The sequence below is a fragment of the Ochotona princeps genome, chromosome 33 (assembly GCF_030435755.1).
Source record: "Ochotona princeps isolate mOchPri1 chromosome 33, mOchPri1.hap1, whole genome shotgun sequence".
NCBI lineage: Eukaryota > Metazoa > Chordata > Mammalia > Lagomorpha > Ochotonidae > Ochotona > Ochotona princeps.
The window spans coordinates 1,581,228-1,593,526 of record NC_080864.1 but is presented as its reverse complement, the minus strand read 5'-3'; the positions used below and the strand labels follow the sequence as shown (position 1 = coordinate 1,593,526).

The 12,299-nt window shown below is 64.3% G+C and overlaps 1 protein-coding gene across 1 annotated transcript; it reads left to right on the top strand.

Annotated features, from left to right (window-relative positions):
• The first annotated feature begins 247 nt into the window (after nt 1–247).
• COLGALT1 (collagen beta(1-O)galactosyltransferase 1) lies at nt 248–10,547 on the top strand. Its single transcript, XM_058657894.1, has 12 exons — nt 248–525; nt 2,421–2,531; nt 2,650–2,767; nt 5,752–5,886; nt 6,469–6,673; nt 7,033–7,152; nt 7,439–7,515; nt 8,078–8,184; nt 8,848–8,980; nt 9,109–9,236; nt 9,740–9,946; nt 10,036–10,547. The coding sequence occupies exons 1-12, from the start codon at nt 302–304 to the stop codon at nt 10,301–10,303; spliced, it is 1,833 nt and encodes a 610-aa protein (XP_058513877.1). The 5' UTR covers nt 248–301; the 3' UTR covers nt 10,304–10,547.
• Nucleotides 10,548–12,299: the final 1,752 nt, after the last annotated feature.

Here is a 12,299-nt window from a genome sequence, read left to right as displayed (position 1 = left end):
AAAGCGAGCGGCACACTGGCACGTTTCTCTGGGAACCCTGAGCCAGCGTCCCCCGGGTCACCCCAATTCCACTGAGCCGCGGGTCCAGGGCCCCCCAAAAGCAGGCTCCAAGTGGGGTGACGTCATGCGGGCCCGGTCGGAGGGAAAGTGGCGCCCGGGGCCCTTAAAGGCGCCGGGGAGGCGGGCGGGGCGTGCACGGCGACGCCCCGGCCGGCGCGCTCCTCCCCTTTAAAGGGCGGGGCCTCGGGGCGCGGCTGGCGTCGGCCGGCAGAAACGCGGCTTAAAGGCGACGCGTGGCGCGATGGCGGCCGGCGCGCTGCTGGCCGGGCTGCTGGCCGCGCTGCTGCCCCGGGGCCCGCCCGGCGCCGCCGCCTACTTCCCCGAGGAGCGCTGGAGCCCCGAGTCGCCGCTGCAGGCCCCGCGCGTCCTCATCGCGCTGCTGGCGCGCAACTCGGCCCACGCGCTGCCGGCCACGCTGGGCGCACTGGAGAGGCTGCGGCACCCGCGGGAGCGCACGGCGCTGTGGTGAGGGCGCGGGGCGGGGGACGGGGGGTAAGGGACCGGGGACAAGGGGCAGGGGTGAGGGCAGGTGGGAGCAGGAGACAGGGGTGGGCACGGGGTGGGCAAAGGGGCAGGGGACAGGGCAGGGGTGAGCACAGGGGTCAGGGGTGGGGGGCAAGGGGGCAGGGGAGGGGACAGGCGACAGGGTGCAGGGGACCAGGAGCCTGGGCAGGGGCTGGGGGTCAGGGTGGGTGCAGGGGGCAGGGGGCATGAGGGACTGCTGCCCATGTGAGAAGTGTCCACCTAAGACTGGTAGCAGTCTTAGGTGGACATGTGGGCAGCAACCACAGGAGACCCCTGCGTGTATGCGGAGTGTCCACCCGAGACCGCTGCCCACGTGGGGAGAGTCCAGGGGAGATGGCTGCTCATGCGTGGGGTGTCCCCCTGAGACCGCCGCCCACGTGGGAGTGTCCATGGGAGACCCTGCCTGCCTGGAGAGTGTCCACACGTGAGCTGCCTCCTGGCCCTGTGGTGTCTCCACGCACAAACCCTGTCTGCTGCCCGTGACTGGGGTGGCTCCCTGCCCGCTGCTCGTGTGGGCTGTGGCCATGTGTGAGCCCGGCCTGCTGGCCCCGTGGGCTGCGTCCACGTGAGACCCTGGCCTGTGTCCGCCTGGACCGTGTCCACGCGCGGCCTCGGCCTCCCGGGTTTTCCACAGGGGCCTCAGCGCTGGCTGGGCAGGGTGGGGCCACCTGGTAACCTTGCACTCCCACTCTGCCGTTGGAGGCGGATCCGAAGAGTGGGTAGGAAAAGGAATTTGATGGGTTTTTGTAGTTCCTTCTTGGAGAAGTTTATTACACTCAAGTAAACTTTTTTAAGATTTCTTCATTTCTACTGGTAAGGCAGATTTACAGAGAAAAGAAGAGACAAAAATCTTCTGTCTGCTGGTTCACTCGCCAAGTGGCTGCAGTGGCTGGAGCTGAGCTGATCTGAAGCCAGGAGCCAGGAGCCTCTCCTGGGTCTCCCACGCGGGTGCAGGGTCCCAAGGCTTTGGGCCATCTCCGTCCTCCACTGCTTTCCCAGGCCACAGGCAGGGAGCTGGGTGGGAAGTGGAGCGGCCGGGACTCGAACCCACGCCCCTGTGGGATCCCAGCCATGCAAGGCAAGGATTTTGCGGCTGATCCCTCAGGGTTACTGTGTTTAACATTGTTGTTCTTTGCTGTGACTGTCATGGTGGAGCTGTGGAGAATGAGCTGTGGGCCCTTCTGCCTTCGTGTGGATGCGGCACAGGTGCCCCGGCCCGTGAGGTGCCCTCACCACGCATGGGGGAAGGAACGATGGGGCGGGGCTCACGGAGTCCAACCTTGCTTGTCTTGATTTCTGTGTTTGATATGCCACATGGCACAGGATCCCAGATGGCAGGGGTAAATTCAACAGTCGCCAACGCGCCTGTGCCAAGGAGCCCCTGTTGGGGGGAGGAGTGGTGTCAGAGCAGGCTAGTCCTCTGTCCTGTGGGGCCAGCATCCCTAGGGGCGCCAGTTCGAATCCCGACTGTTCCACTTCCCATCCAGCTCCCTGCCTGTGGCCTGGGAAAGCAGCGGAGGACGGCTCAAATCTTTGGGCCCCTGCACCCGCGTGGGAGACACCCGGAAGAAGCTCCTGGCTCCTGGCTTTGGATCGGCTCAGCTCCAGCCGTTGCAGCCACTTAGGCAATAAACCAGTGGATGGAGGATCTTCTTCTGCCTTTTTAATAATAAAAAATAAATCTTAGAAGAAAAAAAAAGCTCATTGGATCTGTGGTTTCTTCATAGGGAAATGTTGGCCTGGAGTGGGGAGGGCGCTGACCCAGGCCAGGAGGGGTCAGGGAGAGGCCAGTGGCCCGGTCTTGCCTCAGTGTCCCCGTCCCCGTGTGTTGGCAGGGTGGCCACAGACCACAACGCGGACAACACGACGGCCGTGCTACGGGAGTGGCTGGTGGCCGTGCAGAGCTTGTACCACTCGGTGGAGTGGCGGCCAGCCGAGGAGCCCCGGTGAGTGCCCCGCTGCCTCGGGGGCGGAGGTGGGGGCTTTCAGCTTGCCCATTCACTCCTCCTCCTCCGGGAAGCCCTTGGGGACCCCCCCCTTAGGGTCTGTGTCCTCCCCCTGCAGGTCCTACCCGGACGAGGAGGGCCCCAAGCATTGGTCCGACTCCCGCTATGAACACGTCATGAAGTTACGCCAGGCGGCCCTCAAGTCGGCCCGGGACATGTGGGCCGACTATATCCTGGTGAGCGGGGCTGAACGGAGGCTGGGGAGGGGCTGGGGCTCCCAGTGACCGGGGTCCTGGCTCTGCCCCCATGGTCCTGGGTCCTGATCCCACCTGACCCTGGAGCTGGGTTGCTGCAGTCCTGGCTCCGCCTCCTGGGGCTGGGATCCTGGTCCTGTTCCCCTGGGGTCCTCGCCCCACTCCTCCCGGGGTGCTGGGGTCCTCATCCTGTCCTCACTTTGGGTCCTGGGGTCCTGGTCCCCTTCCCCTGGGGTCTTCGGTCAGGTTTTGAGCAGTGAGGAGCAGGCGGGTGGGTGTCCACAGCTGGACACTGGAGTGGTGGCCTCTGCAGGGCACGGCAGCCCATGCTGGCGCCTGATGGGGGTGTGGGAAGTGAGCAGGGCCGGGCCGGGGGGGGGCTGTCCCAGGGCCTCACTTCTGCTTCCTCTCCGTGCCCGTACAGGGCTGGCAACGGTTACCCAATCCCCTCAGCCTCCCGCCCCACCTACCCGTCTCTTCTGTATTTCTTTGCTTTTTATTTTAAAGAGTGAGGAAGGCAGGAGGGGAGTGTCCACTGGTTCACTCCCCAAGCGGCCAGAGCTGAGCCGATCTGAAGCCAGGAGCCTCTTCCGGGTCTCCCGCACAGATGCAGGGTCCCCAGGCTTTGGGCCGTCCTCCACTGCTTTCCCAGGCCACAGGCAGGGAGCTGGGTGGGAAGTGGAGCAGCCGGGACACGAACTGGTGCCTTTATGCTCACAGTGCCCACCCAGGGGTCGAGACTCCAGCCTGTGCATCCGATGACCACCAGGTTCCAATCCACAGCAGCAGGGCGGCTGGGGCCCTGCCCAAGCAGAGACCCGCAGGAGAGGAGGGGCGCCCAAGGGTGCTGACGTGGCTGGGGGAGGGGCAGTCCAGAGTGGGTGCTAGCAGGGGGCTTTGCCTGGGTGGGCACTCGGGTGCCATGGAGGGCGTGAGAGCGGGGAGGGACCGGCGTCTGGTGGCCTGTGGCTGCAGAATGGGGGCATCCCTGGGGGGCCGGGCCGTGTGGGGGAGGGAAGGTGGGCTTGGGGAGTGGGCTGCGGGTGGACACACACACACACACACACACACACACACACACACAGTGTGTGGCCCCGGTGCAGAGGGAGTAGGTGCAACCGGAGCCCTGCAGGCTGTTGCCTGCTCTGGGTCTCAGGACTCAACTGCGGGAGGTACAAAGGTGGCTGCGGCAGCTTCTGGAACTTTCTGGAGCCTTCCAGAACAGAGCCACCTTGTTCTGCCTCTGTGGTTGCCTGATGTTTGCTTTTTTTTGTCTCCTGCCATCTCCCCGGTGGAATTCAAGGTGTTGGCTGAAAACTCAAAGCCGCTTTGACACCAGATTGACTTACTTTTTTGTCACCCGGGGGCTGTGGCAGCCGCCGATGCTGGTGGGCTGCCGGGGCCCTGCGGCCGTGGGGACCGTTTAGAAAGCTGTTACGGGAAAGTTTGTTTTTTTTTCCTCTTTTTCCAAAAGCCGTGGCAGTTGTGTGTGAGAATATTATCTGAGAGTTTCAGCAAGTGAACAAAACTGTTTTCTAGCTCAAAGAGATTCACTTGTTGAAAACAAAAAATAGGACAACGCTCATTTATTTGACAGTAGAGAGAATCTTCATTCTGCTGCTTCACTCGCCAAGTGGCCGCAACAGCCAGAGCTGAGCCTTTCCAAAGCCAGGAGCCAGGAGCCTCTTCCAGGTCTCCCACGCGGGTGCAGGGTCCCAAGGCTTTGGGCCGTCCTCCACTGCTTTCCCAGGCCACAGGCAGGGAGCTGGATGGGAAGTGGAGCTGCTGGGACATGAACCGGTGCCCTGATGGGCCATTCCAGGCACAGCACACTGCCTGCCTGGAGCCGGGTACTGCGGGTGCCAGGACTTTGGCTCTGTAATTGTGCTGTGGGATTTTTTTGTTTGTTCTAATTGAGGTGCAATCGCAGAATGTCAAATTAACCTTGCTGAAGGGTACAATTCAGCTGCCCATCATACACTCAATATGTGGTTCAGCGAGCCCTTGGGTTAGTTCCAGAACATTCCCCGCCCCCCAGGCTCCTCCCCCAGCCCGGCAGCCGGCCCTTGTTTCCCGTTTTGGGGATTAGCAGGCTGTGGGCTCTCCTGTCTCTGGGGTCACTCGCCATGTGGCCTGGTGTGGCCTGACCCCTGTCACTCGGTGTCCGGAACCAGTCCATCCCTGTGGTGTCCAGCTAAGGTCAGGACCCTGTGCAGTTGAAAAAAGTTGACTTGATTTTTGTCTTGTTGGAGAGCCAGAGAGCGAGATTGCGCCCTTTGACTCACTCTCCCTGATACCCCAACGGCCGGGAGCTCCACCTGTGTCTGCCATGTGGGAGCAGCTGCAGGTCAGCTCCTGGGCATGCGTGCTCCCTGGGCCGCAGCAGGGGGCGACCCAGGCGTGTGGGCCCTGCACCTGCGAGGGAGACCCGGATGGAGCACCCGCCTCCCAGCCCTGGCCGTCGGGGCAGTGGACCTGCAGGGGAAGACGTGTTTCTGTCTGTCTCTTCCTCCTCTCTCCCTCCCTCTCCCCCTGCTCTGGCCTCTCCAGAGCAGCCCCGAGCTGTGACACCCCCTGTCCCCGGCTCCCCTGGGGACCCCGAGCTGTGACACCCCCTGTCCCCGGCTCCCCTGGGGACCCCGAGCTGTGACACCCCCTGTCCCCGGCTCCCCTGGGGACCCGGAGCTGTGACACCCCCAGCCCCCCTGCCCCTGGGGACCCGGAGCTGTGACACCCCCTGCCCCCGGCTACCCTGGGCACCCCGAGCAGTGACACCCCCTGTCCCTGGCTCCCCTGGGGACCCCGAGCTGTGACACCCCCTGTCCCCGGCTCCCCTGGGGACCCGGAGCTGTGACACCCCCTGCCCCCGGCTACCCTGGGCACCCCGAGCAGTGACACTCCCTGTCCATGGCTACCCTGGGGACCCCAAGCTGTGACACCCCCTGCCCCCCTGCCCTCTCTGGCAGTATGTGGACGCTGACAACCTGCTGCTGCACCCGGACACACTGAGCCTGCTCATAGCTGAGAATAAGACGGTGGTGGCCCCGATGCTGGACTCGCGTGCTGCGTACTCCAACTTCTGGTGCGGGATGACGTCCCAGGTGGGGATGACCCCCCAGGTGGGGATGACCTCCAAGAGGTTGCCTGACCCCAGTGGCAACCAGGAACCTCTCCCAGGTCTCCCACGCGGGCGCAGGGTCCCAAGGCTTTGGGCCGTCCTCCACTGCTTTCCCAGGCCACAAGGCAGGGAGCGGGATGGGATGTGGGGCTGCTGGGACTCGAACTGGCGCCCGTGTGGGATCCCAGTGTCACAGCAGTGGTGTGCCCCCTATGCTGTCCTCACACTGACCTCCCGGTCACCGTTTTGAAGTGACATAAATCGTAGAACTGATTGTTCTTTGATAAAGAGCACAAATACCTTAGAAACTGATTCTGGATGGTTCTAGAAGCTTCTAGGCCTGTCTCTGAGGAGCCCACCTCCCTCGCTGGAGTGTCCATTGGCACTTGCGCAGTGCCTCGGGCCTGGTGTGCGTGGGGGTGTGCGTACATGCATGGGTACTCGTGCGTCTCAGCGTGCATGCATGCGTGGGTCACCCGCAGCCTCAGCGCGCGTGTGGATGTGTGCATTCCTGGGTGCGTGCGTGCGTGCGTCCCCGCAGCCTCAGCGCCTGCCTCCCGCCCAGGGCTACTACCGGCGCACGCCCGCCTACATCCCCATCCGCAAACGGGAGCGCCGCGGCTGCTTCGCCGTGCCCATGGTGCACTCGACCTTCCTCGTGGACCTGCGCAAGGCCGCCTCGCGCCACCTGGCCTTCCACCCGCCGCACCCTGACTACACGTGGGCCTTCGACGACATCATCGTCTTCGCCTTCTCCTGCAAGCAGGCGGGTGCGTGCCGCGGGGCGCTCTCTCCCCCAGCTCTTCAATACCTGTTACAGAATGCCCCAATGCCCACAGCAGCAGGGCTGGGCCAGGACCCTTCTCCCGGGTCTCCCACGCGGGTGCAGGGTCCCAAGGCTTTGGGCCGTCCTCCACTGCTTTCCCAGGCCACAGGCAGGGAGCTGGATGGGAAGTGGGGCAGCCGGGACACGAACTGGTGCAGGCGTCCCTGCTAGGCCCTCCTCTGTTGTCAGGATGTTAGCTTCGCTGCCTGGTTCAGCACCCATTGGGGGCACTTGGGAGTCGTTCTGGAACTTTCTGCCAGCCTGTGCCTGCCGCTCACGGGGCGCCCTGTTGTGGTCCCACAGACGTGCAGATGTATGTGTGCAACAAGGAGGTGTATGGCTTTCTGCCCGTGCCGCTGCGGGCGCACAGCTCCCTGCAGGACGAGGCCGAGAGCTTCATGCACACGCAGCTGGAGGTGATGGGTGAGTCCCTGCGGCTGGCTCCCCGTGCACTCAGGGCGGCCTTCCTGGAGGAGGTGGGCGTCACACAGTGCAGCCAGGGCACCTGGAGGGGTTTCTGTTCTGGGGGGTTCTGGAAGGATAAGGGTGGGGGTACTGTAGGGGGCAGCTCCCCATGAGAGGCCACATCAGCCTTGTGCAGGGTAGCTGAGCCCTGAGTGTGGATGGCTAGGGCAAGGATGAGGCTGGGCCAGCACGTGCAGCCTGAACCCTGGCCGCCCCGTGCCCACCTGCCCCTGCCCCTCTGCAGTGAAGCACCCCCCGGTGGAGCCCTCACGCTTCATCTCCGTGCCCACCAAGATGCCGGACAAGATGGGCTTCGATGAGGTGAGCCAGGGGTGGGTGGGGACCCCAACCGGAGGTGGGTGAGCCCTCCCTGGGGATGGGTGCAGGACCCCAGAGTTGAGTACAGGACCCCAGAGGTTGGTGCATGACCCCAGGGCGTGGGTACACGACCCCAGGGTTGAGTACAGGACCCCAGGGCATGAGTGCAGGACCTCAGGGCTGGGTGCAGGACCCCAGGGGGTGGGTACACGACCCCAGGGAGTGGGTGCAGGACCCCAGGGCTGGGTGCAGGACCCCAGGGGGTGGGTACAGGACCCCAGGGCTGGGTGCAGGACCCCAGGGCGTGGGTACAGGACCCCAGGGCTGGGTGCAGGACCCCAGGGGGTGGGTGCAGGACCCCAGGGCGGGGTGCAGGACCCCAGGGGGTGGGTATAGGACCCCAGGGCTGGGTGCAGGACCCCAGGGGGTGGGTGCAGGACCCCAGGGGGTGGGTACAGGACCCCAGGGCTGGGTGCAGGACCCCAGGGCGTGGGTACAGGACCCCAGGGCTGGGTGCAGGATCCTGGCTGTGGCTTCCAGTGGCTGAGCCTGCCTCTGGCTGCAGGTCTTCATGATCAACCTGAAGCGGCGGCAGGACCGGCGGGAGCGCATGCTGCGGGCGCTGCAGGAGCAGGGTATTGAGTGCCAGCTGGTGGAGGCTGTGGACGGCAAGTGAGTGGGTGGGGCCTCGGTGGGTGGGGCCAGGTGGGTGTGGCCTGTGGTGGGAGGGGAGCCTTGGGTGGGCGTGGCCTGTGGGTGGCTTGTGAGGCGGGGTCACCTCTGGGCTCGCTGTGTGCTGGCACAGGGCCTGTTGGGGGCCGTGGGTCCTGACCCAGCAGAGGCCCAGAGGCCTGGGGTCTTGTGTGGTGGTCAGGGGAGATGCGAGTCCAAGCCTAGGGAAGGCGAGTTCCAGCGTTCCGAGGGCAGCCGTGGAGGGGCAGTGGGTCTGGCCAGGAGTGCTGCTGGCCTGGAGACGGGGTGGACCCTGAAGGTGGGGGACCGTGGGAGGGGAGTCCCTAGTGTCTGCCCACAGGGGTAGGCCACACCTTGGGACTGCCTCCTTCTTCCTGTGTGATAAGATTAGGTTATTTAGACAAGGAAGAGATCTTCCATGAGCAGCTTCACGCCCTAAATGACCACACAACCAGGAGCCAGGAGCTCCTTCCTGGTCCCCCACAGGGTGATGGGCCAGGTGTCAGCCGGGAGCTCCGTGTGCAGGGAGCTGGCGTGGAAGCGAAGTGGTGCCCCTGTGGGTTGCCGGCGCCACAGGCATCGGCTCAGCGTGCCGTGCCATGACGTGGGCCTCCTTGCTGCCCGTCTTCCTCCTCCTTCCAGGGCCATGAACACAAGCCAGGTGGAGGCTCTGGGCATCCAGATGCTGCCGGGCTACAAGGACCCCTACCACGGCCGGCCACTCACCAAGGGCGAGCTGGGCTGCTTCCTGAGCCACTACAACATCTGGAAGGAGGTGGGCGCCCGGGGCAGGGCCGAGGCCGTCACAGCTGGTGTCGTGGGAGGGGGAGAGACCGGGGCGGGGCGTGCGGGATGGGGGTCTGCCGCCTCTCCGTGATGGTGAGGGTGCCCTCCCTGCCCCAGGTGGTCGACCGCGGCCTGCAGAAGTCGCTGGTGTTCGAGGACGACCTGCGCTTCGAGATCTTCTTTAAGAGGCGTCTGATGAACCTCATGCGGGACGTGGAGCGGGAAGGGCTGGACTGGGACCTCATGTGAGTGACGGTTCAGTGCCCCGGGGGACACACCTGTCGTGGCAGGTCCGCCAGGGCCGCCGGGATGACGAGCTCTGAGCGTTGTGGACTGGGTCAGGGGTGTGGTCAGAGGGTGTGGTCAGAGGGTGGGGCCAGTGCTAGGTGTGGTCAGAGCTCAGGGCGTGGTCAGCATTTGTGGGCCTGGTCAGTTGTGGGAGTGGCCAGTGTTGTGGGCATGGTTGGCTGTGGGTGTGACCAGCGTTGTGGGCGTGGTCAGTTGTGGCTGTGGTCAGTGCCGTGGGCGTGGTCAGCTGTGGGCGTGGTCAATGGTATGAGTGTGGCCGGGGCATGGTCAGTTGTGGGCGTGGCCAGGCCAAGGGGCATGGGGCTGAGCCAGGGTGTGTGGGCAGTCCTGGGCGTGGCTTGCGGGGCCCACGTGGCGTCCAGGGTGTGGCCTGTTGCGATGCTGCCCTGTGGGTGTGGCCGGACCTTCTGATGGCCGCCGCCTGGCTCTCGTCCCCCAGCTACGTGGGCCGGAAGCGCATGCAGGTGGAGCAGCCCGAGAAGGCCGTGCCGCGCGTGCGGAACCTGGTGGAAGCCGACTACTCGTACTGGACGCTGGCCTACGTGCTGTCCCTGCAAGGCGCGCGCAAGCTGCTGGCCGCCCAGCCGCTGGCCAAGATGCTGCCGGTGGACGAGTTCCTGCCGGTCATGTTCGACAAGCACCCCGTGTGAGTGACCGGGTGGTGGGGTGGGGACTCGAGGCTGGGCCCGGCCAGGCCCTGCCCACCTCGCACCCTCTCCTCGCGTCCACCCGCAGGTCCGAGTACAAGGCCCACTTCTCCCCACGCACGCTGCGCGCCTTCTCCGTGGAGCCGCTGCTGGTCTACCCCACGCACTACACGGGCGACGACGGTTACGTGAGTGACACGGAGACCTCGGTGGTGTGGAACAATGAGCAGATCAAGACCGACTGGGACCGCGCCAAGTCCCAGAAGATGCGGGAGCAGCAGGCGCTGAGCCGCGAGGCCAAGAACTCAGACGTGCTACAGTCCCCGCTGGACAGCGCCGCGCGCGACGAGCTCTGAGCGGCCCTGGGGTGGCCAGCCTCGTCCGGGCTGGCACCTGCCATGCACTGGGCTGGCACAGCCTCCTCCGGGGAGGCGCCAGCCCGCGGAGCCTCACGCAGGGGCATCCAGGCCATCAGGGACACGGCCTGGTGCAGGGACTGCTTCCTCCGCCTGCACCTGCTCTCAGGCCCGGCTGGCCTCGGGCACCCTGGGGTCCGCGTGACCCGAGGGGGTTTCTGATGAGACGGAGCGACCTGCACTCGTCACACGCGCACTGCCTCACAGTCACTCAGTATTTATTGAAGACATGGTGCTGTCCGGGAACGGAGTGTAGACACGTTGGTCGACTCAGCAATACCCAGGGCCTCACGCTGCTCACACAAAGATGTTTGTGAGGTGGCATGTGGAGTGGGCGTCTGCTGGTGACACAAAGGTTCTCACGGCTGCTTGTATGCCGTCCTGCCGTGTGCCAGTCCTCATGGGTGCCCAGTCCGCTGGGAGAATGAGTGACTTCCATCTCCACGCTCCGGCCCCCTGGGCAGCCCCAGCCCCACCACCTCCTCCTGGGCTGCAGGGGATCTGCCCCACCCAGGCTGCCTGCAGGGGTGGTAATGGAGGCTGAGCTGCCCCCGGCCCACCGGGCCCCATGTGGGGCAGGATTCACCAGGGCTGGGCTCCCCTGGCACCTCCCTGCACGGGGTGGGGGGAAGCCGTGACGGCCCGCTGTGCCTTCAGCCCCGCCCCTACGGCAGGGCGACCTCGGTGTGCTGGGCAGAGCAGGAAATGGCTGCTGTTGAGATTTTATGACTATTAAATGTTCCTGGTGGGTTTTAACTGCCATCTGTGGTCTTGGCGCGTGCCGGAGCCCCTGGATGGCCTGGGGTTGAGGAAGGCAGGCAGGGTCACGGGCATCGGGTGGGGTGCTGGGACAGCCTCGTGTCCCCGTCCAGCCTGGAAGTGCCGGCCTCGTCAGCTCCCCTGGCCGCAGCACCGGGCAGTGCCGCATAATCACACGGGGTGGAGTCTGGATCATGGCCGCCCCCTGGTGGCAGCACTGGGCACTGCTACACTTTAACATAGGGCAGAACCTGCGTCATGGCCGCCCCCTGGTGGCAGCACTGGGCACTGCTACACTTTAACATAGGGCAGAACCTGCGTCATGGCTGCCCCCTGGTGGCAGCACTGGGCACTGCTACACTTTAACATAGGGCAGAACCTGCGTCATGGCCGCCCCCTGGTGGCAGCACTGGGCACTGCTACACTTTAACATAGGGCAGAACCTGCGTCATGGCCGCCCCCTGGTGGCAGCACTGGGCACTGTTGCACCCTGGACATGGGGTGGCATCTTGTATCATTGATGCTCCCTGGTGGCAACACTGGGCACAGAGTGGATCCTGGATTATGACCGGCCCCTGGTGGCAGCAGCGGCCACTGCTGCACTCTGCATTCTCAGGATGCGTGCGGATGCAGCTGCTACTTTCACACAGCAAGTGGTGTGGGAGATGTGACAAGGCAGGCCTCCAGTAAAGTGTTGCTGAGAAGGCAAAACTAAAGTTCCTTTCTCCTTATTTAATGGGACACCCCACTGGCTGTGCTCCCATGGAGGATCATTTTATTTCTAATGTTTCCGTAGTTGGGAGTGATGCATGCCCGTGTGGGGCCCTGATTAGGGTGGGGAGGGGACAGGCATGAAGGAAGGGGAGATTGGGACACATATTTTAGTCTTTTCCTCCTGTGTTCCCAGAGGAGAGCTACATCAGCAACGGGGACAGTCCTGTGATGTGGGGGAAGAGCGCTTTGGTAGTTCTGAAAACTTGTCAGTTTTGTTACTCCAGGGTTGAGGAAATCTTTTCAAGGTCTGCTAGTTGAGCAAGTCTGCCTTAGTGCATTCACAGGCCCGGGAGTGTGCTGCAAAACTTGGCCAGGAGAACTATCCAACCTGCACCGCTCTCCGTCCTCTGACAAGGCAGCTGACGTCCCCTCCTGGCCTAGATGAGCTGGCTGTCATGTCCTT

Excerpts from the sequence above, each read along its gene's own strand:
- COLGALT1 (XM_058657894.1), top strand. The coding sequence starts at position 302 with ATGGCGGCCGGCGCGCTGCTGGCCGGGCTGCTGGCCGCGCTGCTGCCC. Across the intron at positions 8,981-9,108 it reads ACTACAACATCTGGAAGGAG|GTGGTCGACCGCGGCCTGCA; the intron begins GTGGGCGCCCGG and ends TCCCTGCCCCAG. Across the intron at positions 9,947-10,035 it reads ATGTTCGACAAGCACCCCGT|GTCCGAGTACAAGGCCCACT; the intron begins GTGAGTGACCGG and ends GTCCACCCGCAG.